This window comes from Dromiciops gliroides, chromosome 1 (assembly GCF_019393635.1).
Source record: "Dromiciops gliroides isolate mDroGli1 chromosome 1, mDroGli1.pri, whole genome shotgun sequence".
NCBI lineage: Eukaryota > Metazoa > Chordata > Mammalia > Microbiotheria > Microbiotheriidae > Dromiciops > Dromiciops gliroides.
The window spans coordinates 200,040,656-200,067,273 of record NC_057861.1 but is presented as its reverse complement, the minus strand read 5'-3'; the positions used below and the strand labels follow the sequence as shown (position 1 = coordinate 200,067,273).

General features: G+C 40.1%; 1 protein-coding gene across 1 annotated transcript in view; it reads left to right on the top strand.

Moving 5' to 3' along the window:
* The window catches only part of CNDP2 (carnosine dipeptidase 2), a 46,274-nt gene extending 20,073 nt beyond the window's left edge, over positions 1-26,201 (top strand). The window contains exons 2-12 of the mRNA XM_043978438.1: positions 579-697; positions 1,774-1,917; positions 7,526-7,688; positions 8,654-8,742; positions 14,579-14,779; positions 15,907-15,991; positions 17,897-18,057; positions 22,051-22,215; positions 23,008-23,149; positions 24,331-24,478; positions 25,254-26,201. Coding sequence (XP_043834373.1) covers positions 638-697; positions 1,774-1,917; positions 7,526-7,688; positions 8,654-8,742; positions 14,579-14,779; positions 15,907-15,991; positions 17,897-18,057; positions 22,051-22,215; positions 23,008-23,149; positions 24,331-24,478; positions 25,254-25,320 — 1,425 coding nt within the window. The 5' untranslated portion in view covers positions 579-637 and the 3' untranslated portion in view covers positions 25,321-26,201. The remainder of the gene's footprint in view (positions 1-578; positions 698-1,773; positions 1,918-7,525; positions 7,689-8,653; positions 8,743-14,578; positions 14,780-15,906; positions 15,992-17,896; positions 18,058-22,050; positions 22,216-23,007; positions 23,150-24,330; positions 24,479-25,253) is intronic.
* Positions 26,202-26,618: the final 417 nt, after the last annotated feature.

Below are 26,618 nucleotides of genomic sequence, written 5' to 3'. Positions count from 1 at the left end.
TAGCATATTATTTTTCCTTTAAAGAAAAGGATAGCAATAATATATAAACAGGAATGAAGGTAAAGTCAATAATGTTTTGCACTGCTTTAATTTTCATTAACTTATCTTAAAATAGTGAGAGTGTGAATAGAGAGAGCTAGTCTCAACTTAGAAACCTCTGACACAAACAGTGGTCTTGTGTAAGTCACCTATCTTCTTAGTGCTAGGCTACTGTGAACTGAATTGCAGAGAAGGTATTCACCTGCATTAGCAGAATGAGTTTCCTCATTTGATCTTTTCAACCCTATCCCTGTTGTCTTTAAATTTCACACCTACCTTTTATCTAATACCATTGAGCATATTGTGGCACATTTTCTCTTCAAGGGAAAAAAAATAAGTTATTATAAAGTTTAACTAATCTTATTTTCACTTTCCCAAAACTTCTGTAGTGTTACTGGAAGGAAAACTTTTTTTTATGATGTTGCAATTCATGTTATTGTGATTTTGCTTTTGTAATCTTTTCCTTGGAGGGTGGAGTCAGAAGTCTTGTGATAGGATATCAGTGCCTTCAGACTACGTGGTCTTTGTTACTGTTGCAGATTTCAAGCACTGGACACTGTCTTCTTAGAGTTTCCAAAATCATTCATTGAGTTAGAAAATGCCTATCCTCACTGAACTGTTTAATCATATTGATAAACACCAGGATCAATACATAAAGGTAAGAAAATATTCTTTAATCTACATTAAAGCTTTTTTTAATCCTTCCTATTAAGTGTAGATATCATCTTAGTAAACTAATTCGTATAATGCTTTTAAAAAATCTACTTTTAGATTTGTCTGTAATTTGTGTTGCTCTTTTTTGTACTGACATCTTGTTATCTGACAGAAAGTCTTCAACATTCATTTCTATAGAAACTGAAGCTAATCCATAAGAAACTAGTGATGACAGATTTATTAATCTGTCTGACTGATTTTGGAAGCCATTTATTTGTTCATTATGGATCTATTGAAGCCTTGGCTCCAAGATTTTCAGTCACCATTTGGTGAAAAGGGGGTTGATTTTAAATGAAATTTGTTCTTGAGTTTAGATGACAAAATTATAGAATTTTTGAGCTGGATCTTCTAATGGGATAACATGTAAGATGAAACAACTTTCACAAGATAGCACTTTAGAGAACTGGGTTTTAGAAGATAGCAATGATAAATGGAATGATTTGTGTGGATTCAGAGAACTGAAAAATAGATGTTTTCAGTGTCTTTTGCTTATGTATACATATCATTAGTCATTACTAAGTATTTTTGTGGACTCATTCATGCCATATTAGTGTGTTATATTCCCACAATTAATAGTAATTTTGTATTAAAATATACTTCCCAAAATTGATACTATGCTATAGTTCTTGAAGGGTGGTCATTTTGGGAAAAAAAAAACATTTTTGAAGAAAAAACAACAGCTATTGATGCTTCTGGTTAATTTAGTCCAAAAGAAAGTTTTGACTAGACTTTGATATTAAATGTTATAGGTTATTCCGAGAGGGTGTGTGTGTGTGTGTGTGTGTGTGTGTGTGTGTGTGTGTGTGTGTGTGTGTGTTTTGGTGAGGCAATTGGGGTAAAGTGACAGATAGTAAGTGTCAAGTGTCTGAGGCTGGATTTGAACTCAGGTCCTCCTGAATCCAGGGCTGGTGTTCTATCCACTGCACCACCTAGCTGCCCCTAAATGTAGGTTTTTTAATACTCTTCTTCTCTTATGAAATAGAATTTCAAAATCCATACTTGTTTGTTATCCACAAACAGAAGCTTGCAGAATGGGTGGCAATCCAGAGCGTTTCTGCATGGCCAGAGAAAAGGGATGAAATCAAACGAATGATGGAAGTTGCAGCTGCAAACATAAGACAGCTGGGTGGCACAACTGAGCTGGTAGACATTGGAAAACAAAAGGTATGTTTAGAACAGTGTGCTAAAAGGACTTTCTTGAAAGCACAAATAAGCACAGTGTTCTTTTTTTTTTTGGTGAGGCAATTAGGGTCAAGTGACTTGCCTATGGTCACACAGCTAATAAGTCTCAAGTGTCTGAGACCAGATTTGAACTCAGGTCCTCCTGAATCCAGGGCCGGTGCTTTATCCACTGTGCCACTGCTGCCCCCACAAATAATTGAATCTTAATTGAGGGACTCAGAACTTGACATACTCTTAAAACTGTTGGTGGAGAACTATTGCTAATTTGTACTAATTTTTTTCTCTACTTCTTTGGTATCACAAGTCTAAAGCTGTAAGAGCCCTTAAAGGCTGTCTGGTACAGCCTTCACTTTACAGGTGAGGAGGGTAGGCTACTTCTCCAAGGGGATGTGGGTAGTATGTCATCAGAAACAGCATTTGAACTGAGGTCCTCTGATTTGGTAACCTTTGACCTTTCATATTGTTCTATTCTGCTCCAGCAAAGGCAGTATTGGTCTGTTTATTTATGGTTCTCTGGGTTGGGGATCAGTTTTTGTTGTATTCAGTGCAAATATTGAAGGTTGGTATAGTAGAAAGAACACTGAACAAAGTCAGGAGACCTGAATTATAGTCCCAGCTTTACTGCTTACTCCATGTATGACCTTGGGCAATACATTTTATTCTTTGGGTTTGGGTTTCCTTATCACTAAAAAAAAGATGATTGTATTATAATACTTAGTATTTTATAAATGAAAGTACGGTATAAATATGAATTGCAATTTACTAAATAGTAACTTCCCTGTTCCTTTTAAAGAAATAGTTGACTTGTGTGACAAAAATTTGGAAAAGTTTTTCTGCTACTCTTATAGACCTGAAAATTGGACTTGCTCCCATCCTCTTAGCAAATTCACACTGTGTGAATTCAGACATATCCTCCCTGTCATTTTTTTATTTTTCAGTCTTTTAACACATCTGCATATATTAAGTGTTTATTATTAAATTTTATAATAAAATTTTCTTTTACTTATGATCTTTTGAAGGTGGCTGTGCAATTAGTTAGGGTTTTCTGGTTTCAGTCTTTTTCATATAATTTGTTCATCCAGTTACAATGTTAGAATTTTCAAGTTGGAAAAACCTTTAGAGATCCTCTAGGTCAGTTCTACTTAATGAAAACTATTCGGATAATTTAAAAAATCTAAATTCTCTGATCTTACCTTCTAGAAGTCACCTGCTATACCTGGAGCTCTGCCCCGGGGCAGGGTGGGGTCTTTCTATTTTATCATAAGCCTACTATGTGCTCTAGTACAGTTCTCAATTCTATTCCATTTCCTTTCTAACTTCTCTCTAGTCCTTAATCCTAAAGTTTTTTCTATATAGTTGATAAGCCTGGTCCCTCCCTTTAGGATTATTTAATCCAAAATTGTCTTCAGTTCCTTTCTGAACTCACTTTAAAAAAAAAATTTTTTTTCAGGGCAATGAGGGTTAAGTGACTTGCCCAGGGTCACACAGCTAGTAAGTGTCAAGTGTCTGAGACTGGATTTGAACTCAGGTCTTCCTGAATCCAGGGCCAGTGCTTTATCCACTGAGCCACCTAGCTGCCCCCTCTGAACTCACTTTCGTTTGGTTTTGGTTTGGGGGTTTTTTTTGTTTGTTTGTTTGGGTTTTTTTGCAGGGTGAGGCAATTGGGGTTAAGTGACTTGCCCAGGGTCACACAGCTAGTAGGTGTCAAGTGTCTGAGGCTGGATTTGAACTCAGGTCCTCCTGAATCCAGGGCTAGTGCTCCATCCACTGCGCCACCTAGCTCCCCCTGACCTTGGCCTTTTTAAGCTGAGGTCTTTCCTAGGTTTCAGTTTGACTGAGGCAATGCCTGTTCAGTGATTAAATGTAAATAAGAGGGGGGAGCTGGCTGGTGCAGTGGATAAAGCGTCAGCCTTGGATTCAGGAGGACCTTTGTTCAAATCCAGTCTCAGACAGTTGATACTTATTAGCTATGTGATCCTGGGTAAGTCACTTAACTCTCATTGCCCTGCAAACAAATGAATGGATGGATGGGTGGATGAACGAATGAATGAATGAAAATAAGAAATGAGTCAAAGAGTGGCCTCTTTTACCTAGTCAAAAAAATTTTTTAAATAAATCTGGGGGGCAGCTAGGTGGCGCAGTGGATAGAGCACCGGCTCTGGAGTCAGGAGTACCTGAGTTCAAATCCAGCCTCAGACACATAACACTTACTAGCTGTGTGACCCTGGGCAAGTCACTTAACCCCAATTGCCTCACTTAAAAAAAACAAAATCTGGAAGGGGAAGACCCTGAGGGTTTCTGGCCAAAACAGAAATAATTACTATTTATATGCACTCTGAGCTATCAAAGCCCAAGCAATGACCAAGTGAGGCTTTAGCTAGTAGTACCAGTCAATGAAAGCCAGGGTAATTTGGGATTAAGGCATGATCCTTAAAAGAAATCTAGCCAGTAACCCCAAAGATATCTTGGGAGGTTTCAGCAATCAAAATTTATATTCCTTTAAAAGCAGAGCACCACAGGTAAGGGTATGAATCCCTATGTGGACAAAGGGAGAAGGAGGGAGTGGCCATTTGATGGAGATGAATAAGGAAGAGGGATGTGGACCAAACCACATATATACACAGAAGAAATCCATGTTGAAGACAATACAGTTTTGGAGAACACTGAATGATCTATTTCAAGATATCTTTTTTTTGCGGGGCAAAGGGAGTTAAGTGACTTGCTCAGGGTCACACAGCTAGGAAGTGTCAAGTGTCTGAAGCTGGATTTGAACTCAGGTCCTCCTGAATCCAGGGCTGGTGCTTTATCCACTGCACCACCTAGCTGCCCTATTTCGAGATATCTTAAGGAAATAACAAACAATTAGAATCTCAGCTGGTGATGATACCCAAAAAAGAACCTGAGAGGAGCTCAGAAATTCCATGTATATATATATATATACTACTTTACCATCTCTGAAATGTTTATTAAAATTATCTACTCATGTATCAAAAGTACCACTGAAAATGGAAGAAAGGAACAGGGCAGGTTTTGCAGATGATTTTTCTACAACAGACTACATCTCCCTAATCATGCAACTAAGAGATATAGAGAATAAAAGCTTCCACTGAGATTTCTAAATAAACAAAAACATTCAAATTGGTGAAGCAGCTTTAAAAGCTGTACTGTGTTTTTTCCATGCACATGCCAAGAATGTACAAGATTCACTGATGAATTCATAAAGAATTTTGCTCAGGGATCCTCTGATCCCTTCATCGTGTTCCTCTATCCTCTCCTCCTTTGATCCAGTCTCAGAGGAGATGGTCCTTCTTAATGAGGCAAACCCCTTTACTTGTGTCTTTGTGACCTTGATCATCCACCCCTCTAATTTTCAGTCTCTCCTCTCTACTTATTCCTTCCTTTATACTTACAGATGTGCTTTGATCTTCCCCAACCGTAACCTTTACTTCAGCTCCTGTTACATTTTTTCTTTTCATAGTCAGGTTCCTAAAACAAAAAACTTCCTTTGCTTATTACTTCTACTTACCTACCTCACAGTTTTCAGCCTCTTGCAATCTGGCTTCTGATCCCAGGACTCTGAGACCACTGTTTTCCAAGGTCACCAATGATCTTTTTTCTCATTGATACTCCTTGACTTGTCTGCAGTATTTGGCACTGTTAACCACCCCTTCCCCTTGTCAGTCTTCTTCACTCTGGACTTTCATGTGGCTACTGCTCTTGATTCTGTTTCCATCTATCAGACTATTTCTTCTCAGTCTACATGGCTAGATCTTAATCCTGATTCCTATGTGTGGGTAAAGCCCTGTGTTGTGGATTCTCTTCTCACTTTGTGTTTTCTTTTTTTTTTTTTAGTGAGGCAATTGGAGTTAAGTGACTTGCCCAGGGTCATACAGCTAATAAGTGTTAAGTGTCTGAGGCCAGATTTGAACTCAGGTACTCCTGACTCCAGGGCCAGTACTCTACCCACTGTGCCACCTAGCTGCCCCTCACTCTGTGTTTTCTTAATATTATCTCCATTGGGTTCAGTTAACACCTCTCTACAGATGTCTTCCAAATCTACCCATCATTCTCTTCTCCCCTGAGCTCCAGTCATACACTACTCACAAAGATAGGTATCTCCATGTATATGTCCCATTGATACTTCAAAATTATTGTACTCAAAATGGAATGCATTTAGCTTTTCCTCAAAATGTATCCTTTCCCCAGCTTCATTTTTGTTGAAGGTACTACTATCCTCCAGACTTGTGAGTTTGGTCATTCTTGACCTTTTCTTCTCCTCTAACCTCTATCATCTATTTCGTTGTCAGATCTTGTCAATTCTGTCTCCATAACATCTCTTGGATTTGTCCCTTCTTTTCTATTCATAGGCCCTCATCACTCTAATTTGGACTATTATAATTTTTTCCCAATTAGTCTCACTACTTCCAGTCTCTCTCCTCCAATCCCTATTCCACATAGCTGCCTTATTGATACTCTTAAAGCACAAGTCTGATCATGTCATTACCCTGCTCAAGAAGCTGACTTCCATTTGCCTCCAAGTTAAAATAGAAACTTTAGCATTTCTAGTCTTTTGCATTCCAGCTCTAATCTATCTTTTTAGACCAATTTCAGATTAATTTCCCTCTTACACCCTCCAGCCAGAGTGGCCTAGTTGCTTTTTCCTATGTGTGATGACATTCTGTGCTTTTGCATAGACTGGCTCCTGTGCCTGGAATGGCATCCTTTCTTTTCTTTTCTTTCTTTCTTTTTTTTTTTTTTTTGGTGAGGCAATTGGTTACGTGACTTGCCCAGGGCCACACAGCTAGTAAGTGTTAAGTGCTTGAGGCTGGATTTGAACTCAGGTTCACCTGACTCCAGGGCCAGTGCTCTATCCACTGCACCACCTAGCTGTCCCCGGCATCCTTTCTTTTCAATGCTCAGCTCAAATGCTGTCATTTACATCAAGTCTTTCCCGACTCCCCCAACTGTTATTCTCCCTCCCACTCCCCTCATTTATTCTCCTTTGTTTTGTTCATTTTTTATTTATATAAGTATTTTCCTCTCCATCAAATGGAAGCTCCATGAGGGCAAGAATGGATCGTTTGTTTTTTTCTCTCTGTACCCTCTGCCACCTGTTAGCAGAGTGCTTGGCACAGAGACGCTTAGTGAGCACTTATCGGAATGAATTGTCTATTGATGTCAAGTGATAGACACAACAAGGAAGAGTGTGTTTGTCTTGGGCTCTCAAAATGGCCTGTGCTAATTCAACAAAGAGGAGAGTTTCCCTCTAAATCTTAAAGTCCTTAAGGTTCTTCTGCTAGCCAACTGGACTGTGCTGACTGCTTCATACTCCAGAACACTATAAATAATAAACTAATGGTGTTAGGCAGTGTATGCTTGTAAGCTTGCATTAATTTTGGTCCATGGGAACATTAATTTTTGAGCATTAACAGATACATTTCTCAAGGAAAATCTAAAGATTGGAACTACTTGGTATAATGTAACTATAACATTCTGTGAATATGAAATATCCTTTAAACAACAACCTTGTGTGAATGTCTTTTGAATGCTAGTAGTGAACTGATGTGAATACTTCCTTTTTGACTCTTAGCTCCATGATGGCTCAGAAATACCGCTTCCTCCTATTTTACTTGGCAAACTGGGCTCAGATCCCCAAAAGAAAACTGTGTGTGTCTATGGACATCTGGATGTACAACCAGCAGCCCTGGAGGATGGCTGGGACAGTGAGCCCTTCAAGTTGGAAGAAAGAGATGGTAAGGAAGAACAATCTTTTTTTAAATGGTTTAGTTTTGAGGTAAAAAACATTTTTTTTCCTATTAAAACCAAAGGAAACATGCCAAAACTTTAATTCTGGTAAATCATTAAATGTGACTTATCTTTTATTTTTAGTGTAGGGCCTACACTTTGGGCAATTCCCTAGTCAATAGCTTGCAAATAGTTTCTTTTTCTTTCTTTTTTTTTTGGGGGGGGGCAATGAGGTTTAAGTGACTTGCCCAGGGTCACACAGCTAATAAGTGTCAAGTGTCTGAGGCCAAATTTGAATTCAGGTCCTCCTGAATCCAGGGCTGGTGCCTTATTCACTGTGCCACCTAGCTGCCCGCAAATAGTTTCTTTTAAAAATTAGTTTGTAAATTGTCTGCTTGGATTTTGGAACTTGTGTTCCCATAGAAGATGGGAATCTGGCAGCCAAAAAATACAGTGGCTAGAGGGCTGGGCCTGCAGTAAAAAAGCCCTGAGGTCAGTCTGAACTCAGATACTTAACTAGCTGTGTGACTCTGAACAAGAAGACACTTTAACCTCTGTCTACCTCAGTTTTCTCATCTGTAAAGTGGCACCCACCTCACAGGATTGTTGTCAGAATAGAAGGAGATACTATTTATAAAATGCTTTGCAAACTCTAAAGGACCATATAAATGCTAGCTAGCTATTATGTTCCACGTGGTGGTTGCCTTCCTACAATAGTTCACAAAATCTTATCTAACTCATAGCAAATCTGAAATTTGTAGTCTAACCACAGCATTTCCATGGGGAAAAATGTGCTCAGAGTTTCAACTTGAGATTCCAGGAGCAAATAATCTCTCCTTTCCCTTCCCTGCTATATAGAAAAAGTCAGGTTGTCTGGATTCAAGAGTCAAGATACTGGATGTTTATTTGAAATGAACTTTCCTTCAGTTATTGTAATCATGACTCCCCACAAATTTGCTGATGTTCCTTCTAGGAAAACTATATGGAAGAGGTGCCACTGATGATAAGGGACCAGTACTTGGCTGGCTAAATGCACTTGAAGCTTTTCAACAAATAAATCAGGTATGTGAACCATATCCCATTTTGTCAAATGCACCTTGCTTCCTATCTAAGCAGTACATGGATAATCCTCCTTGCTATAAAATTCCTAGTAAGGACTGAGTCCTTGGAATTTGAAACACAAATCTGTGTGTCAGCACTGACTCAAATGACTATGCTTTTTTACCCATATTAACTTCTAGTTAAAGTTTAACTTTTACTCTGACTCAGATATAGTATTGAAGAGCCAGCAAGAGTGTAGCCAGCACATACAATGTTGAATTATAAATCACAGAATATTCTTGTGGTTCTAGTAACTTGCAAGAAATCACTGTGTTCTGTTCGACATTGGATAGGTTACTTGGGGTTTTTTTTTGGTGATTTAATTCAATTCAGTATTCTTTTCTATTGTTCACTCATTTTTCAGTTATGTCTAACTCTTCGTGACCCCATTTGGAGTTTTCTTTTTTTTTTGCGGGGCAATGTGGGTTAAGTGACTTGCCCAGGGTCACATAGCTAGTAAGTGTCATGTGTCTGAGGCTGGATTTGAACTCAGGTACTCCTGACTCCAGGGCCAGTGCTTTATCCACTGCACCACCTAGCTGCCCCTTGGAGTTTTCTTAGCAAAGATACTGGAGTGCTTTGCCATTTCTGGATGAGGAAACTGAAGCAAACAGGGTTGGGTGACTTGCCCAGGGTCACACAGCTAGTAAATGTCTGAAACTAGATTTGAACTCAGAAATATGAGTACTCCTGACTCTAAGCTCCATTAATTTGTCTGTTTTGAAGGCTAATTTTATGGGCATTGTATTTATTTATTTATCTTTTTGGTGGGGCAGTGAGGGTTAAGTGACTTGCCCAGGGTCACACAGCTAGCAAGTGTCAAGTGTCTGAGGCCAGATTTGAACTCAGGTCCTCCTGAATCCAGGGCTGGTGCTTTTTCCACTGTGCCACCTAGCTGCCCCCCAGCATTGTATTTTCTTAAATCAAAACATACCTGTAGTATTTTGAGTAACAACTGAGATCAGAATAGCCTACTAAAGGGTTAGTTCCTTGAAAACGAGCAGTTTTTCAGTTTGTTTTTTCTTTTATCTCTAATACCTAGCATGATGCTTTGTACATATTAGGTGCTTAATAAATACTTGTTGGAGTGAATTAGAAAGTCAAATAGCATAAAATAGAGCATTGGCCTAGTGAGAACAATGAGGTTCTGCGTCTTTGTGTCCTTTTCCTGCCTGTCTCACAGGATTGTTGTGAGAATTTCAATAATTATGTGAAACCACTTTCAAAACTGTAAGGAACTATACAAATGTAGGATGATGTTGCTTTATATTATTATTGATCTTACTAGCAGAAAGCTTTTAGATAAATGCATGTGTAGCATCTGAGAAAGAGGAGAGTTGTAAATTTTTTTTTTAGAATAAGATGGTAGTTTATTTAGGGGCAAGGGAAGGGAAGGGAATCCAAGAGAAATCCTTGGACTTCTCTTGGGGAGAAAGGCACAAAGCACGTGGTTCTGAGGTACCAATCTCCTCAAGCAGGAGGTTGGTAGGTACTTTTATAGAGGACTGATTGGGGGCAGGGAAGTGACCATTTGACTGTGGAAAGTTCCTTTGGTGAGGGAGGACCATCCCCCACTGGTGGTGGCTAGAGGAATTGGGTATGGGGTGGCTACAGATCTCTTAAGCCATCTCTTCCGGACACAAAGGCCGCAGCCACACCCAAATTTATCCCCCCGGGGTAAGGGAAACCAGAATGAAGGGTGGAGGGCCCTTCTGGTTCTGCTTATCTCTCTAGGTGCATCTGTCCTGGTTTAGTTTCTCAAGGAGAAGATTCCTTGATGTACCTCAGAGATCTTCTGGGGTACTCTGGGCCCACAACATTTCCCCACTTCTCTATATATAAGTAAAGGGGATGAAGATTCTTCTGAAGCTGCTTCATGCTGATCAGGTTGAAGAAATCACGGCGCAAGGGATGGGGAGGGGAGAGAAGTGGAGAAGGCCTGGTCCGGAGTGTGAGTAGCTGTGAGACCCAGAGGGTCCAGAGGCAACACGTAGGCACAGTGCCATGAATCCTTGAGCCTAGATAGAACAGACTTAACAAAAAAATTAAAACTGACCGGAGTAAAAATGAAAAGGGACTTTATCAGATCAGGAGTAAAAGTGTGACCTGGAAAGGCTGAATGCAGGACAGGGCGTGGCCTGCTTTACCGAAGTTAAGTAATCAGATCAAAGCCTAGTTCTATGACAGGCAGTGTCTGTCTACATTTAGGGTCCTTTTACTCCATCCCCACTTTGTCCCTTGATTGAATGCTAGGACCTGAACGAGAGAGTAAGACAAAGGTCGCCCCAAAACCATTCCTAGGCTCGCCTCATATGTCCAACTTGTCCATGGGCCTGACAAGGGGCTGGCCAGGAGGCCAGGCTGCAGAGCGCTGGGTTTTCACTAAACTATTCTCTTGGATGCTGCCCTGGGGACAAAGAGGTAGGAGAGCTGGCCTCACCTTCCTGTGGCGTCCCCCACTTCTGTGTCCCGGTTTACTGCAGCTGCCAGAATCTTGGCCACCTGGAGTTCTGCTGGTAGCAGATGTGGTGATGGCTGCTGCTATTATAGAAGCTTGGTCTATGGAGCAGGCACGAGCCATCTTTTTTCTCTCTTTGGCTACTGCCAGGTCCCTGTTATTAAAAATCTTAAAAGCAATGTCAAGGAATTGTGAGGATGGGATCTGGGGACCCCAGTCTAACTTCTGGAGCTCTCTCCTAAGATCAGGAGCAGACTGGCTAGAACATGGGTGGAGATGGGGAAAAGGAGATGGGCGTAGGCGACTGCAGATTAGGTAAAGCAGATGGGAGCGGCTGCTGAATGGAAAGAAATAGGAGAATAGAGTACGTATTGGGGCTCCCCCGGATTGTGACAGGGGTTGTGGAGACCACCGTTGGGTAGGGCAAATAGAGGAATACTGAAATCCACTCCCAGTGTGGCTGGAGCTCGGCTGTGGAGGGCACAGGGGATTGGTTCTGAGATCAGCCGGTGGACAAAGAGGAGTCTCAGTCACAGAGCGCTGGCACGGGGTAGACACACAAGCACAAAAGTTCTTACCCAGAAACGTGGAGTCCGAGGGTCCGACCATGGTTCGGACGTCTAAGCTGAGCTTTTGGCGAGGGAGGGAGACCCCGGCTGACCATCCGCTGTCACATGCAAAAGCTGACTGCCTCTACCTCTCTGTGACTCAACTGGGAGAGGGAGAAAAGAAACCAAGAAGGGAGGGTCCTACCTCCAGGTTTTGAGTGCCAAGTGTGGTCCAGACGTCTGACTTGAGTTTTTGGTGAGGGAGGGAGACCCAGGCTGCCCTCCGCTGTCGCGTGGAAGCTGACCCTCTCTCTACCTCTCTGTGACTCAAACAGGAGGTTGAGTCAGGTGGGAGAGAGAGAAAGGAAACCCCGAAGGGAGGTTCCCACCCCCAGGTTTTGTGTGCCAAGAGGAAAGAGGGAATTTCCTTTCTCCCTGTACTGGGCCACCAAAATGTTATGGGGTTGAGAACTACAAAATTTACTGAGAACTGATTCCCCACCCAGTCCCCTCTTTCCCAGGCAGGTGAATTGCCTGGGGCTGACTGTCTTTGTCATTTCCAGACCCTTGAAGGACCTTCCCCTTGCAACTTATCTCCTCCCAGTGTTCCCCACCTCACTCCCTGGACTTTATTATGTAAAAAGAGTCCACCTACATTAAGTAGTTTCTGAATAGAGTCTGTAAGGCCTATACTTAACTTAGGAGCAGTTCTATTATTTCTTTTGTCAAAGGTTCATTTACACTAATTAGCTATAGGACACTCTGGAGCAATCTTTTGGTTCCCTTTTTGTTCTGTTACCCCATTAAAAACTCTGTTCTCGGGGGCAGCTAGGTGGTGCAGTGGATAAAGCACTGGCCCTGGATTCAGGAGTACCTGAGTTCAAATTCGGCCTCGGACACTTGACACTTACTAGCTGTGTGACCCTGGGCAAGTCACTTAACCCCCATTGCCCCGCAAAAAACAAAAACAAAACAAAAACTCTGTTCTCTGTTCCCATCTTTGGGTATTCCTAGCTTCCAAGCTTTGCGATACCACAAGCTATAGTTCCTCTGCCCCGATTAAAGACCTTATTTCTCCTATATTGATTGTTTCCTTAAATTTCCAGGTTAACAGGGTAAATGGGGTATGGGGTTTCGGTTAGGGGTAGGGATTCTTAGGAATTCCTCTTTAAAGAATTACACCCTCTTGCACACAAAAGCAGTTAGAATAAGGTGGTAGTTTATTTAGGGTCAAGGGAAGGGAAGGGAAGGGAAACCAAGAGAAATCCTTGGACTTCTCTTGGGGAGAAAGCCACAAAGCACATGGCTCTGAGGTACCAATCTCAAGAGTTGTAAATTAAAGGAATAATTTTACCCATCTTTGACTGATAAGAGTGACTCTGATATTCTCAGTAACAAACGGGTGGTAATTATTTTATGACCTTGCTTTTATTATAAAATTGTCATGGGGCGCAGAGCACCCCAGAAGTTGTCTGGGGCACATCAAGGAAGCTTCTCCTTGAGAAACTAAACCAGAGGACAGATAACGCCTAGAGAGATAAACTGAACCAAATCAGACTGAGCTAGCTTGGGATTCCTACCCTTCATTCTGGTCTCCCTTACCCTGGGGAGATAAGTTTGGGTGTGGCTGCGGCCTTTGTGTTCTGAAGAGGGATCTGTAGCCACCCCTCACCCAAATTCCCCCAGCTACCACCAGTGGGGGATGGTCCACCCTCACTAAAGGAACTTTTCACGGGCAGATGGTCCACCCCCATCAGTCCTCTATAAAAGTACCTTCCAGTCTCCTGTTCGAGGAGATTTGGTACCTCTGAGCCATGTGCTTTATGCTAAATCTCCCCATGAAAAGTCCAAGGATTTCTTTCATGGTTTCCCTCCCCCCACCCTTCCCTTCCCTTGCTCCTAAATAAACTATCACCTTATTCTAACTAAGTTTTGTGTGCAAGAGGGTGTAATTCTTTAAGGAGGAATTCCTAAGAACCCTAACCCAAACCGTACCCCATTTCCCACCATTACAAAATGAATTGTTGGGGGCAACTAGGTGGCACAGTGAATAAAGCACCAGCCCTGGATTCAGGAGGACCTGAATTCAAATCTGGTCTCAGACACTTGACACTTATTAGGTGTGTGACCCTGAGCAAGTCACTTAACCCTCATTGCCCCACCAAAAAAGAAAAAAAAAAGAATTGTATAAGGAAAGCTTTGAAAGCTTCAGGCTTGGGGGAAAAAAAAAGAAAGCTTCAGAGTGAATTTGTTTTAGCGTTGGAAAGGAGAGCAAGCTCTACAGAGTAGAGATCTGCCCTTTCATGAGCAGGTATCTTTCTGGTCCACTGTGTATTTATAGGTGTTCATTTTGTTTAGTGTTTGTTAAATTCAGAATAAAAATTTTTTTAAAAACGCCATATTGGAGACATTTCCCACTTGAACATTTCTTGATTGAATTTATCAGGGCAGGGATAGATCTGTAGGGGAGTCTGGCACTAATTCTATATATGGCAACCATATTTTCTGAAATAAAATTGGGACATATGTTTTGAAATGAAACTTTTTAAAACTTTTTGCAAATTTCTTTTCTTCTCTTGAAATATTAACTCTCCTAGAAAGTCTAAGATATATGATCATCTTAATAGTATCTGCAACATTGGCAGTCTAGCTTGGCCAAGACCTTAGATATCCAAAAGCATGAGTTATAAAAATTTGTGGTTTTGAAACATTTTTCTCTATAATGCTTCTAAGACTTTACAAATAGTCAGAAACTGGATATTTACTAATATTTCTTATTTTATTTCCAAAGGAGATTCCTGTCAATATCAAATTTTGTTTAGAAGGCATGGAGGAGTCTGGTTCTGAAGGCCTAGATGACTTGATTTTCTCTAAGAAAGATACTTTCTTCAAAGATGTGGACTATGTTTGTATCTCTGACAACTACTGGTTGGGGAAAAATAAGCCCTGTCTTACATATGGCCTTAGAGGAATTTGCTACTTTTTTATAGAGGTAGGTTTCTGAGTTTCATCTTTTCCAACCCATTGGTCACCTCTCCTGTTTCCCTCATGTCATTAAAAAAAGGCTTGTATTTGATATGATAGCTTAGTGATTATAGATTTAACCAGTTTGTTCTTCTGGGCAAACAACTATTTTGCTGTATCTGTGTACTGAATACTTCTGTTGTACACAGGTCAAGCTTCTGGCTACATCTGCCATCCAAACTAGGACTGAAACCCATAGGTTAAAAATTATCATCTCTGACAACAAAGAAAGAAAATAGCCTGAAAGCCAGAGGTTTTTCCCAATATGGTATGAGGGATGAAATTCACCAGGTTAGAGGCCAGCAGCATTCTCCCTGGTTGGAGACCCTCTGCTGCTTGGCAGGAAAATGGACAGGAAATGCAGCAAGGAAAGACAAAAGAGAAGCAGTGGAGAGTTTTCAGGTAACCAAAGTGGCAGTATACATAGGAATGGCAGCAGGGTTATGAATTATTGTCACTGAAGCAAAAGAAAAAAATCTCTTTATGAGGAAACAGAAAAAAGCAAGAACAGCTCTTTGGTATAGGGATAAACACCCCAGCATAAGTTATCATTGTATAGTAATGGACAGATGTCTGTCAGATGAATGACTATTCTTAGATGATGCTAAATTGTCCAGAAAAGATTACATTCTGTTTAGCATAGAGAAGTAGGGAAGCATATAATCTTAAATTTCCCCCCAAAATTGTTATATCCTTTAAAGAGTTAACAGAATCCCCCCCCCCAAAAAAAAAAAACAAAAAAAAACCCACCACAGTTTATGTGGAACTTTTCATTGTTTATGCAAAGTAATTGAAGTGTTATTGTAAATCTTAGCAACTGTATACCTCACTGTTTTGAAACCGTTTGCATCCCTTCAGGCCAGCAGAGTTGAAAAGTAATGGAAGCCACCATGACCAATATTTAATGACATCTTCCAGGATTTTATGTCTATAGTTTTCAGGTCCCACTAAAGCCTCATAATTTGAGGGATTCGTGACTTTACACTGGAGAGAGCAGTTTTTGTTCATGAACAAATGAAACTATATTTTTAAACTCACTGTTTTAAAAGTTCCCCCACCAAGCATCAAAGTAAGAATATGCTTGTTTCAAACTAGGTGGAATGCTCTGACAAAGACCTTCATTCCGGTGTGTATGGTGGTTCGGTGCATGAAGCCATGTCAGATCTCATTACTCTGATGGGTAAGCCCAGTTACCAAGGAATATTAACAAAGCATAACCAATCATTTACTTGCAATAATGCAGCAGTTATTTTGTGGATGATTCTATTGTGTGTGTGTGTGTGTGTGTGTGTGTGTGAGGCAATTGGGGTTAAGTACTACTTGCCCAGGGTCACACAGCTAGTAAGTGTCAAGTGTCTGAGGCTGGATTTGAACTCAAGTCCTCTTGAATTCAGGGCCAGTGCTCTATCCATTGTGCCACCTAGCTGCCCCATGCAGCAGTTATTTCGACCAGAATGGTCCATTCTAAACATCTCATTTTTACTTTTCTTGAATTTGGTAGGTACTCATTTGTCTATTTGGAAGAAAAAGTTTAAGTAAGATTCATCAATGATTTCTTGTGTACACTATTGAAAGTTTGCCAGGAATGTGCTTACATATGTACCTTGGTTCACCAAATTAGCCCAATTCACCTGTATTACATTTTTTCCATATTAATATTTTTTTATTTTCCAGTTACATTTAAAGATAGTTTTCAACATTTGTTTTTATAAGACTTCTAGTTTCAAATTTTTCTCCCTCCCCTCCCTCCCCCTTCCTCAAGACATCAAGTAATCTGATATAGGTTATATATGTATAATCACATTAAACATATTTGTGCATTAGTCATGTTATGAGAGAAGAATCAGAGCAAAAAGGAAAAACCTCAAAAAAGAAATACCTGTATTACATTTTCACACAATCTTAGTGAACTGTATTTCTGTATTTCTTTTTTGGTCATCAAAAGTAAAATGGTTTGCTATTGGAACAGCAGAGTAATGAATCTTAGCCTCCAGAACTACAGCCTCTTTGTCACAGCCATAGCCTCTGTAAAATGTGCAGTTTTCTAAAAAGGCTGAAGTATTTTGGACTCTTGTATAGTGTTTGTCATTCCTGTTGCAATCTGTGCAGTGTTAGCATCATTGCAAGACTTATGCTTGATTGACCATGTCACAACTTCCATTGGGTCTTCAGTACTGTGAATCCTTTCCTGTCTCACTCTGAGTGGTATGACTTTTTAAGGATTCAGCATAGTTTTTTATACTAAATGTAGTTATTCTTATACATCAAAAAAATCTAACTTTATCCATGGAGGATACTCTCTTTTTTTTTTTTTTTTTAGTGAGGCAATTGAATTGGGGTTAAGTGACTTGCCCAGGGTCACACAGCTAGTAAGTGTTAAGTGTCTGAGGCTGGATTTGAACTCAGGTCCTCCTGACTCCAGGGCTGGTGCTCTATCCACTGCGCCACCTAGCTGCCCCGGGTACTCTCTACTGATGCAGAGCACAACCCTTATCTACCTTGGGAGATGTTTTTACGAGTTGTTACTGTTTAGTCATTTTCACTCATGCCTGACTCTGTGATCCCATTTGAGGTTTTCTTGGCAAAGATACTGGAGTGTTTTGCCATTTCCTTCTACAGTTCATTTTGCAGATGAGGAAACTGAAGCAAACAGACTTAATGACTTGCCCCACCCCGGGTCTGAGGACAGATTCGAACCCAGGAAGAATCTTCCTGATTCCAGCCTAGCATTTTGTCCACTACACTGCCCTCTTTTATGAGTTGCTGTGATCCTTTGTGTTCAACCTTCTGGTGATTAACGTTTCTGAACTCAGCTAGGCTGAACCATTCTTTACTATGTCTTGCTCAAAGCCTTTCCATCTTGGTTGGAGCTGTCCAGAGCTTGTATTCCATTGGCATGGTCTTTAGAAATTCTAATTTGACTTTGTACTACTATACTGTATGGTACTAGTGCAGCATCAGACAACTTAGAGAGTGGTGTACTCAAGTCAGCAGTCATTTATTAATTGTCTGCTATGTGCCAAGCACTGTGGTAAAGTATTGGATGTTCACGGAGAGCTTTTAATATTGTGCCATTTTTCTTCAGGCTGTTTGATGGACAGAAAGGGACACATTCTCATCCCTGGTATTAATGAGGCAGTGGCTCCTGTTACCGATGAGGAGCTCTCCCTGTATGATAAGATTGACTTTGATTTGGAAGAATATGCAAAAGATGTAGGAGCTAAGACACTTCTACATGACTCAAAGGTATGGGTTCAGAGTATTATGCTGACACTTCTGTCTTGTTGACACAAACTTAATTGTCCCTTGGATGTTGAGGCCTGACCTTTGGTAAGTGTTGTGTTTGTGAGTGCCAAAAAGGAAAGAGCCAGAAAAACAGAATTTCTACCTTGGGACTGCTTGAGTCACAGTAGACAAGCAGAGAAAATAGATATAATCAATTTCAGGATTCTTGACAGAGACTTGCCATATGGCCTAGTCTTCAGTGGCTTCTCTTATGACCCTACACACAATTCCATCTTCTCACTGCCAAGACAAGAGGTAAGGTGTTTTTCAGAGCCTGCCTCTGACACTTACTAGCCATGTGAGCATGAATAAGTCACTTAGCCTCTGAGTGGTCAGTAACTGCAAGTTATCGATACGTTGTGATGTACTTTATAGGAAGCTACAGGGGGTCCTGGATGTATTTAATTCATCCTGCTAAAGCAGAATTGATGTGTTCCACATTAGCTTAAAAACTGAAGTTCTTCTAGCTTATGTCTGCTAACAAATCTAGTTCTTGGTTTATGGTGGTTTTATCCCATTTTAATAAGGGATTTTTTTGCGTGTTTCTTATCGGAATTTTATTTTCTCCCGCCTTGCTGGAGTGACCCTTTTTTTCTTTTGCTTTAGGTTGGATGATTATTTTAGGATCACATCAAGTTCTTATAGAAACAGGGATCGCTGAGTCCTTTTTTAAGGCCAGGGATCAAACCAAAAGATGGATCTCTTTGTGTCTACAGAATATAACATTCTGGTTTCTAATGTTTGTCACTCAGTTTCTCTGAAGGCAAACTGACCTAACCTAGAATCCTTGCATTTATTGTAATAGAAAGTTCTTTGATAGTAAAAACATTTCAAAGCTAATAGACTATTTCAGAAATAAATCCTGGAGAAAGCATGGCATTGTGGGAAACTGGCTTGGAGGTCAGGAGTCTTGGATTTTAATCCTAGTCATATGATTTAGGATAAATCAGCCTTTCTAGCTCAGCTTCTTATCTCTAATATGATCAGGTTGGCTTACATGATTTCTAAGTTACAAGTAGGGCTAAAATTTAATGACTGTCCAGGCAAAGGCTTTGTTTTGTTTTATCAACACAATGGTCTTCCATTAGACTGAGACTACTGTATATTTCAGATGTGAAATCTGTCAGTGCCAACATAAAATTTCTATTCTCTCATAGTTGGCTATGTGAAATACTCTAGGCTAATAGAGTACCTTTATTCAAGGATCTCTAAGTCCTCTAGAGACATCAGTCAAAGCAAGCACTAACGTGTTTTCACCATTGAGGAGAAATTAAGACTTTAAGTAGTTGCCACTTACAGAAGAATATCCAGTAAGTGAACTGTGGCAAAGGCTCCCACGCTTCAAACAAGGTTGCTTCTGTCTTTCTTCCCCACCTCTTTAATCCTGCCATTCCTCAAATGACTTGGTTTGCTCTTGAAATGCCTGTCCTGTCAGATGTAGGGTATGCTCATAAAACGAGTTGTATTGACTGAAGCTTGAGAATGAGGAGGGAAGATTTTTACCAGTGCAACTGGCAAAAATATTATAATACTTACCCCTAATGCTTTCTGTCTGCCCTAAATGACAAGCATGGTAATAGTTATTTCTTTTAGTTTCCTTAACAAAAATCTGGCATTGTATCTTGAGAAACCAAGGTATAAAGCTCAGGTTGGTGGTACTTAGCCCATGGCCCCCGTTATTATTCCCTGTGCTATCCCTTCTTCAGGACTTTACTTTATGTTTGAGCAAACATTTCTGGGTCAGAAGGGGCTTCAGGGACTCACCCCAGTGAATGCAGACTCCAGGCTGAAGCTTGATGGGGGTGTTTTTTAAAACCTCTGATGACAAGGAACTTACTGAGTACTACCCCTTGAGGCAGCCCATTCCCATTTGGGATAGTTCCAGTTAAGAAATTTTTCCTTGTGTTAGACTAAAAGTCTGTGTTACTAATTTCTCATTCATCCTAATTCTGCATGTTGGGGCCAAAAAAACCAAAGGTCAGCCTCTTTTATATGATACTCTAAGTATTCTGAATACTTAATCTTGTTTTTCCTGAGTCTTCTTTTCTTCAATATAAATATGCTTAGTTTCTTTATATGGTTATGTTCACAAATTCTCTTGCCATCCTATTTACCTCCTCCGGATGTGCGCCAAAGTAGGCTAAAAACAGTATTGGGCCCATCATTTCTTTGATATTGGTAACTCTTGATTAAGGACATTCTACCAACACAGGCCAGCCCTCCCTCTGCAACTTAGAGTCATAGAAGGTTGTCCAGAATACCAAGAGGTGAAGTGACATTGCAGTTCATGTCTGAGGTAGGGCTTGAAGCCAGCTCTCCTGGCTCTGAGGCCACCTTTTTTTCTACTCTCACTCTGCTTCTATTATACAAAATATGATGTGCAAAATTAGCGTATCTCTAAGATAGTTATGGATTACATAATGTACACACATATACACACACTTTTTTCTCCTTTTAGCCTCATAGGATTGTAGCATTTAGAGTTGGAAGGAATTATAAGAGGTCAAGTCCAGTGCCCTTCGTTTTAGAAATAAGCAAACCAAGCCCCTTGGTGTAATGACTGGCTCAAAATATCACATGAGGAGTAAACCACAGAACTAGGTTTTGAACTCAGGCCCTCTGAATTTACCTCCATGGTTCTTCCCACTGTCTCGTGCTGCTTTGCCATTTTTAACTAGATACTTATCTACAATCGTAAAATAACACTAAGTGACACAAGCAGATAAAGAACAGCATACATGGTAACTACAAATTTAAAAGAAGCATGGCCACAGAAAACTCATTGGGAGCTTGGTAGATGAAGGCACATTGTATGGACACAATTGCATTTCATTTATGGTCATATAAATTGCCATCACTTTATTTTTATTTATTTGTTTGTTTGTTTGTTTGTTATTTTATATTTAGGAATCATCAGGCATGTGATTTATTGGTATAGGGTATTCTCAGGTAAGGGAAACTCCCTTTAACCCACACTAATTAGCACCTTCTGTGACTTGTAGGCTTGGCTTACCCAAAGTCACATAGCCAGTTTGTGTCAGGGAGGGCACTTGGCTTTTAGACTTTACACCACGCTGCCTTTGTTGTTGATTAAAATTTTCTTTTATGGCGGGGGAAGCGTTCAGTGTATCTCAATTCTCAATCTCATTTCAACAATGTATATTCAGACTATTTCATATGTTTTCAAATGAATATTTCAAAAGATTTATGATTTTTTTGGTCTGTTTGGGGTCTCCCTCCATCTAGTGCAGCTCACCAGTGTCACATCTTATTAGATGGGCTTCATAAGTTTAAAAAAATTCATCTCTTGGTGGTCAACATTACGGTGAAACTCCTCTTCAGATTTAAGCTGGCCCACTGAAGATAAACCCACACTACACAGCTGAGTTATAAGCTTCCTTCCCAACTTGGTAGACTCTGCTGGAGCTTATGCTTGCTTGCTTGCTTGCTTTCTTTCTTTTTTTTTGGCAGGGCAGTGAGGGTTAAGTGACTTGCCCAGGGTCACACAACTAGTAAGTGTCAAGTGTCTGAGGCTGGATTTGAACTCAGGTCCTCCTGAATCCAGGGCTGGTGTTTTATCCACTGTGACACCTAGCCGCCCCCTGAGCTTATACTTTCTTGTCATAACTGTCAAGAAGTCACAGTTACCTCCACCCCTCAATAAGGCCTTGGGGTTTAGTGGAGGATAGGTCTATTATCTAGTATAACATTTCATTGAACTCTATAGGAAATAAATAAGTACATGACTCTGGGATAATAGTGGCTACAAATCTGGTTCCAGAGTTTCAGGACAGTGGACGCCAGCCAGTGAAGTAAGGCTCAGTATGCCTATCAAGTGTCTGATTTTCATTTGCAGTCTCTAGACTTGTCTTAGCATTTGCATTTGAAGCTAAATCAAGAAACTGTGTTACTTTCTTTAACCCCATTAATAAGGATGTGGTCTTTCTCCTATAGGAAAAAATCTTAATGCACAGATGGAGGTACCCATCCCTCTCTCTCCATGGAATTGAAGGGGCCTTCTCTGGAACAGGAGCTAAAACTGTGATTCCTAGGAAAGTGACTGGCAAATTCTCAATAAGATTGGTGCCAGATATGATACCTGAAGTTGTCGAAAAACAGGTATTTTGGGATGAGTTCTGCTGGGTAATATAATGGTTGTCCAGCTTTCTGATAGTCAGAATTGTAATTTAGAAGATTTGCCAATGTAAATGTCTTTAAACCTAAGCCTTCAGGGTCCCAACCCATAGCTTCCTCAAAAACAAATGTTTTGTAAATTCTGCTTAGTGAAAAGTGAAGCAAAAGGATTTGTGATCTATGGTTGCCTATTCAGACAAGTCTGGAAGATGGTAATCACCAATTCTTTCCTAGTTAGCTATACAAAGATGAGATCTAAATGTTCCTTGTGAGATGTATGATTATTGAGGACTAGTGAATATGCTTAGAATTACTAATGTCATTGACCTTAAGGGCTAATGATCATCTATAGTACTTTGCACTCTGTAAATGCTTAATAATCATCTATATCCTTTTAGGTGGTCTAGAAATCTTAGTTTAAATTAAATGAGACCTTTGGCCTGAGTTCAACATAAAAATGGGTATAAGGGAACATTACATTTTTGTCCTCACTTAATATGTGCATCGACATTTAAAAGTATGAATACATATAATTTTAGGCCAATATACTCATCCATTCCTAGTCCTCTTGTGTGTGGTGTCAATACAAGTTACTTTGTGGTAATTAAAATATTACCAGTCTTTTTCCTTTCAGTGGAATGAACTTAATAATTTAGTGACATTCACTCACTATTGAATCTGTGAAGAATATTGAGTAGGCAAGTCAAAACCCAGTGTTTGTTAATTGTTAATCCTAATTAGTGTCAAGTTCGTACTTTTGTTTCTGTGTTGCAAAAGGTTATAAGTTACTTGAATGCAAAGTTTGCTGAGCTGAAGAGCCCCAACAAGTTCAAGGCGTACATGGGCCATGGTGGAAAACCCTGGGTGTCCGACTTCAATCATCCCCATTACCTGGCTGGGAGAAAAGCCCTGCAAAGAGGTCAGAGATACTTTCTTAGAATCTGGGTCAGTGATTGACTTCTGAGCTTGTGGGCTCATGGCACTGTCAAGCCAGCAGGGACAGATTGGTGTCATATTTTGAACCCTACAGAAGGAAATGCCCCTGGCAGACCCAGAATCAAGCCCCAGGGCCTGGCTTTGCAGTTTAGCCATCCCTAAAGGTGTCTGCCTTTATAATCCTTTTTAATTAATTAATTTTTTTTTTTTGGCGGGGCAATGAGGGTTAAGTGACATGGCCAGGGTCACACAGCTAGTAAGTGTCAAGTGTCTGAGGCCAGATTTGAACTCAGGTCCTCCTGAATCCAGGGCTGGTGCTTTATCCACTGCACCACCTAGCTGCCACCATACCTTTATAATCCTGAGCAGGATTTAGGTGAATCCAGATAGATTCATTCTTTCTCTCTCTCTCTCTCTCTCTCTCTCTCTCTCTCTCTCTCTCTCTCTCTCTCTCTCTCTCTCTCTTTCTCTCTCTCTCTCTCCTCTCTCTTCTCTCTCTTCTCTCTCTCCCCCTCCCTCCTCTCTCCCTCCCCCTCCACCCCCCATGCAGATCTGTGCCTTCCATCAATGCAGATCTGCAGCTTATGGTCTTAGAGCATCGTCTGGAACATCAAGAGGTTATGACTTGCCCAGGGTCATATACCATGTTCCACTGGTGGAACTTGAACCCTAGACCTTCCTAACTCTAAGGCTACAGTATGCTACACTATGCTACAGTAAACTAACCAAGTGCGATGTTACGCTGTCTGTTTCTTTGGTGTTTGAAAAATTCATGCTATCTTCAGCACGGAAACTCCTTTCAGCAATACAGATGGCTTTTATTGATTTTTTAAAGAGAGAGCTTTCTATGCTTTAAAATTTATCCAAGCCTCAACCAGGTCATTCTCTTTGTCCCTGGTATTCAATGTCTTCAGGCAGGAAAGCGTGTATGTATACACTCTTATGTAATTGATTTACCAGTACTGCATAAGGTAGGGTGTTTGCCATCCCTTACCGTCCAAACCCCAGCTTTATTTCTGCATACTTCACTGCTCTTGAAGCACTGGCCCAAAATAAAAGGATTAAAATTTTACAGCTTGGGTTATAGAAATCAACATTAGTAACAAGATTTTTATTTTCTCTTAAAAGAATACCCTTTTAACTATTTTTCCACATTCCTCTCAGTTTTTGGTGTTGAACCAGACTTGACCAGAGAAGGGGGCAGTATTCCTGTGACCTTGACCTTCCAGGAGGCCACAGGTAAAAATGTAATGCTGTTGCCTGTCGGGTCAGCAGATGATGGTGCTCACTCACAGAATGAAAAACTCAACAGGTAAGTCTGAAGGGGCCTAAGAACAACTAATTGTATCTCTCATTCTAGAATTATATGTCTTCCTCCATGATATGCCCAGTTGGGTAGTCTTAGAAAATCTATAGGCCTCCTTATTTAGAGTAAGTCCCTTGGGTAGATGTTTGCTTTTAAGCTGGGACTGGAACTAGCAATGTTAGTGTTGGTCAAAGTAGAATTAAACAGATATACTTTCCCCAAAATTCTAAATTGATTTAATACTATTTATTATTATTATGGAGATGTTCTGAATAACTGCATTTAGTTCTATAAGCTCTAGAAACGTTTAAGTAACCTCAAGGACCAAGAAGTGAGTTATTGACATAGAGTAGACAAGCCCTTAAGGAAGTCAGGACCCTTTTTTTATTCCTCTGCTCTCCCTGTACAACTTTTAAGGAATAGGGGGAAGAAACACAAGATAACATTAATTCTTTAGCCAATTGAAGTTGCTTCCTACCACTTTTTTCTTTCTCACCCATATGTTGGGTGATAAAAACAGTGAGATGATTGGTGGGGCAAATTTGGGTTTCATGAAGAGAAGGAAGTTGGTTTTAAAATATAACCTAGCCTTTCTTTTTTGCCTGCCTCTCTCTTACATCTGCCACTTACCAAAAGTTTCTCTGATTGTATTTCTCATATATTATTGGCATATTTGGAATGGTTTGCGGCCCTAAGAGAAAAATATGTGTGTGCTCTGTACAGAAGACAGCTATCAAATCTTAAGACACCAACATGATAACCCTCTCTTATTTTCCTTTAGGTACAACTACATAGAAGGGACCAAAATGCTGGGTGCATACCTGTATGAAGTTTCTCAACTGAATTGAGCCATACACTTTATTCCCCATTTTGGAAAGTGACATCTAGCTGGAAAGCTGGTTAATCTGGTTATTGGCCCATTTTTCATTAGAAGTCCTCTTATTTTTCTCTTTTCCTTCCATAAAAACAAGCACCTACAAAAGCTTTGAACATTTGCCATTACTATACACACTCCTCTATTTCATAAGACTAGAAACACTTGGACACAGAAGACTGCCTTGATTCCCAAGGGCTCTGAATTTATATATCCTTTTCTCATCTGGGCTGTTTCCCAATTTGCTACAAAATTACTCTTTTTTTCCCAAGTGAATATTCCATCTAAAACAGGAAATTTTAACTTATTCTGTGTCATGGACCTTTTGAGCAGTCTGAAGCAGAGTACTGTTTTGTTTCCTACAGTCATAATTGAAGAAAATGCTAAATTTCAGTTGGAGATTAGTGAAAAATAAGATTACCCATACAAGTTCACAGAGCCTCTGGAATCTATTGGTGAACTCCAGGTTAAGAATCCACAATCTAAAAAAATTAAGTCCTCTAAAAGAAATATTATTTAATTGATTGTCTTCAATAATAGAACTTGGTGTTTTGAAAAGCCAGTTATATATTTTTTCATTACCTGTGTCTTCCTTTTTTTAATCTGTCACCTAATGTATGTGTTTTATGAGGGAAATATTGAAGATTATGAAAGAAATTAGGGTGGTCGCTTTGGCTTTTGTTAACATCTCATTCTTTTGCTGTTATGCAGCTGTGTCATTAATTCTCTTCAAGATTTTGGCATTTGGACCTTCCTATCTTTAGGCAATAGACAGGCTCCATCCAACTTAACCAGAATAATTCCTTTGTTTTTTCATGTATGTGCTGCTAAATAAAAATTTTAAACAAAACCTCATAACTTGTTCTGAAGCTTGATTGCTTGATTGGTACCTATACCTTCAATGTGCTAGATTCAGAGAGATGATGTCTCATCTCTCATTGTGGGTTTGTTTTTTTTTTTTTTTGCTTTCATCTGGACACTCACCCATGTGTAGTGCTGAGGGAGGACATAGGAACACAAGGCCTGAATTTATTCCTCTTGACGTGTACTGACACTGTGACCCTGGCAGATTATCAAACCTCTCAGGGCCCCCAGGTAATTTCACTAGACAGTTGTAGAGTATAGAACAATTGCTTATCTGCATTGGTAGACTGAGTTTCTGCACTGGGACTATACACCCATGGAATTAGATGTCCAGACGTTCCCTCTGTGCTAATCCCATTTGACTGCTCCATGAGCATCCTTAAAGAAAAGCTTGAGCTTACTATGTTA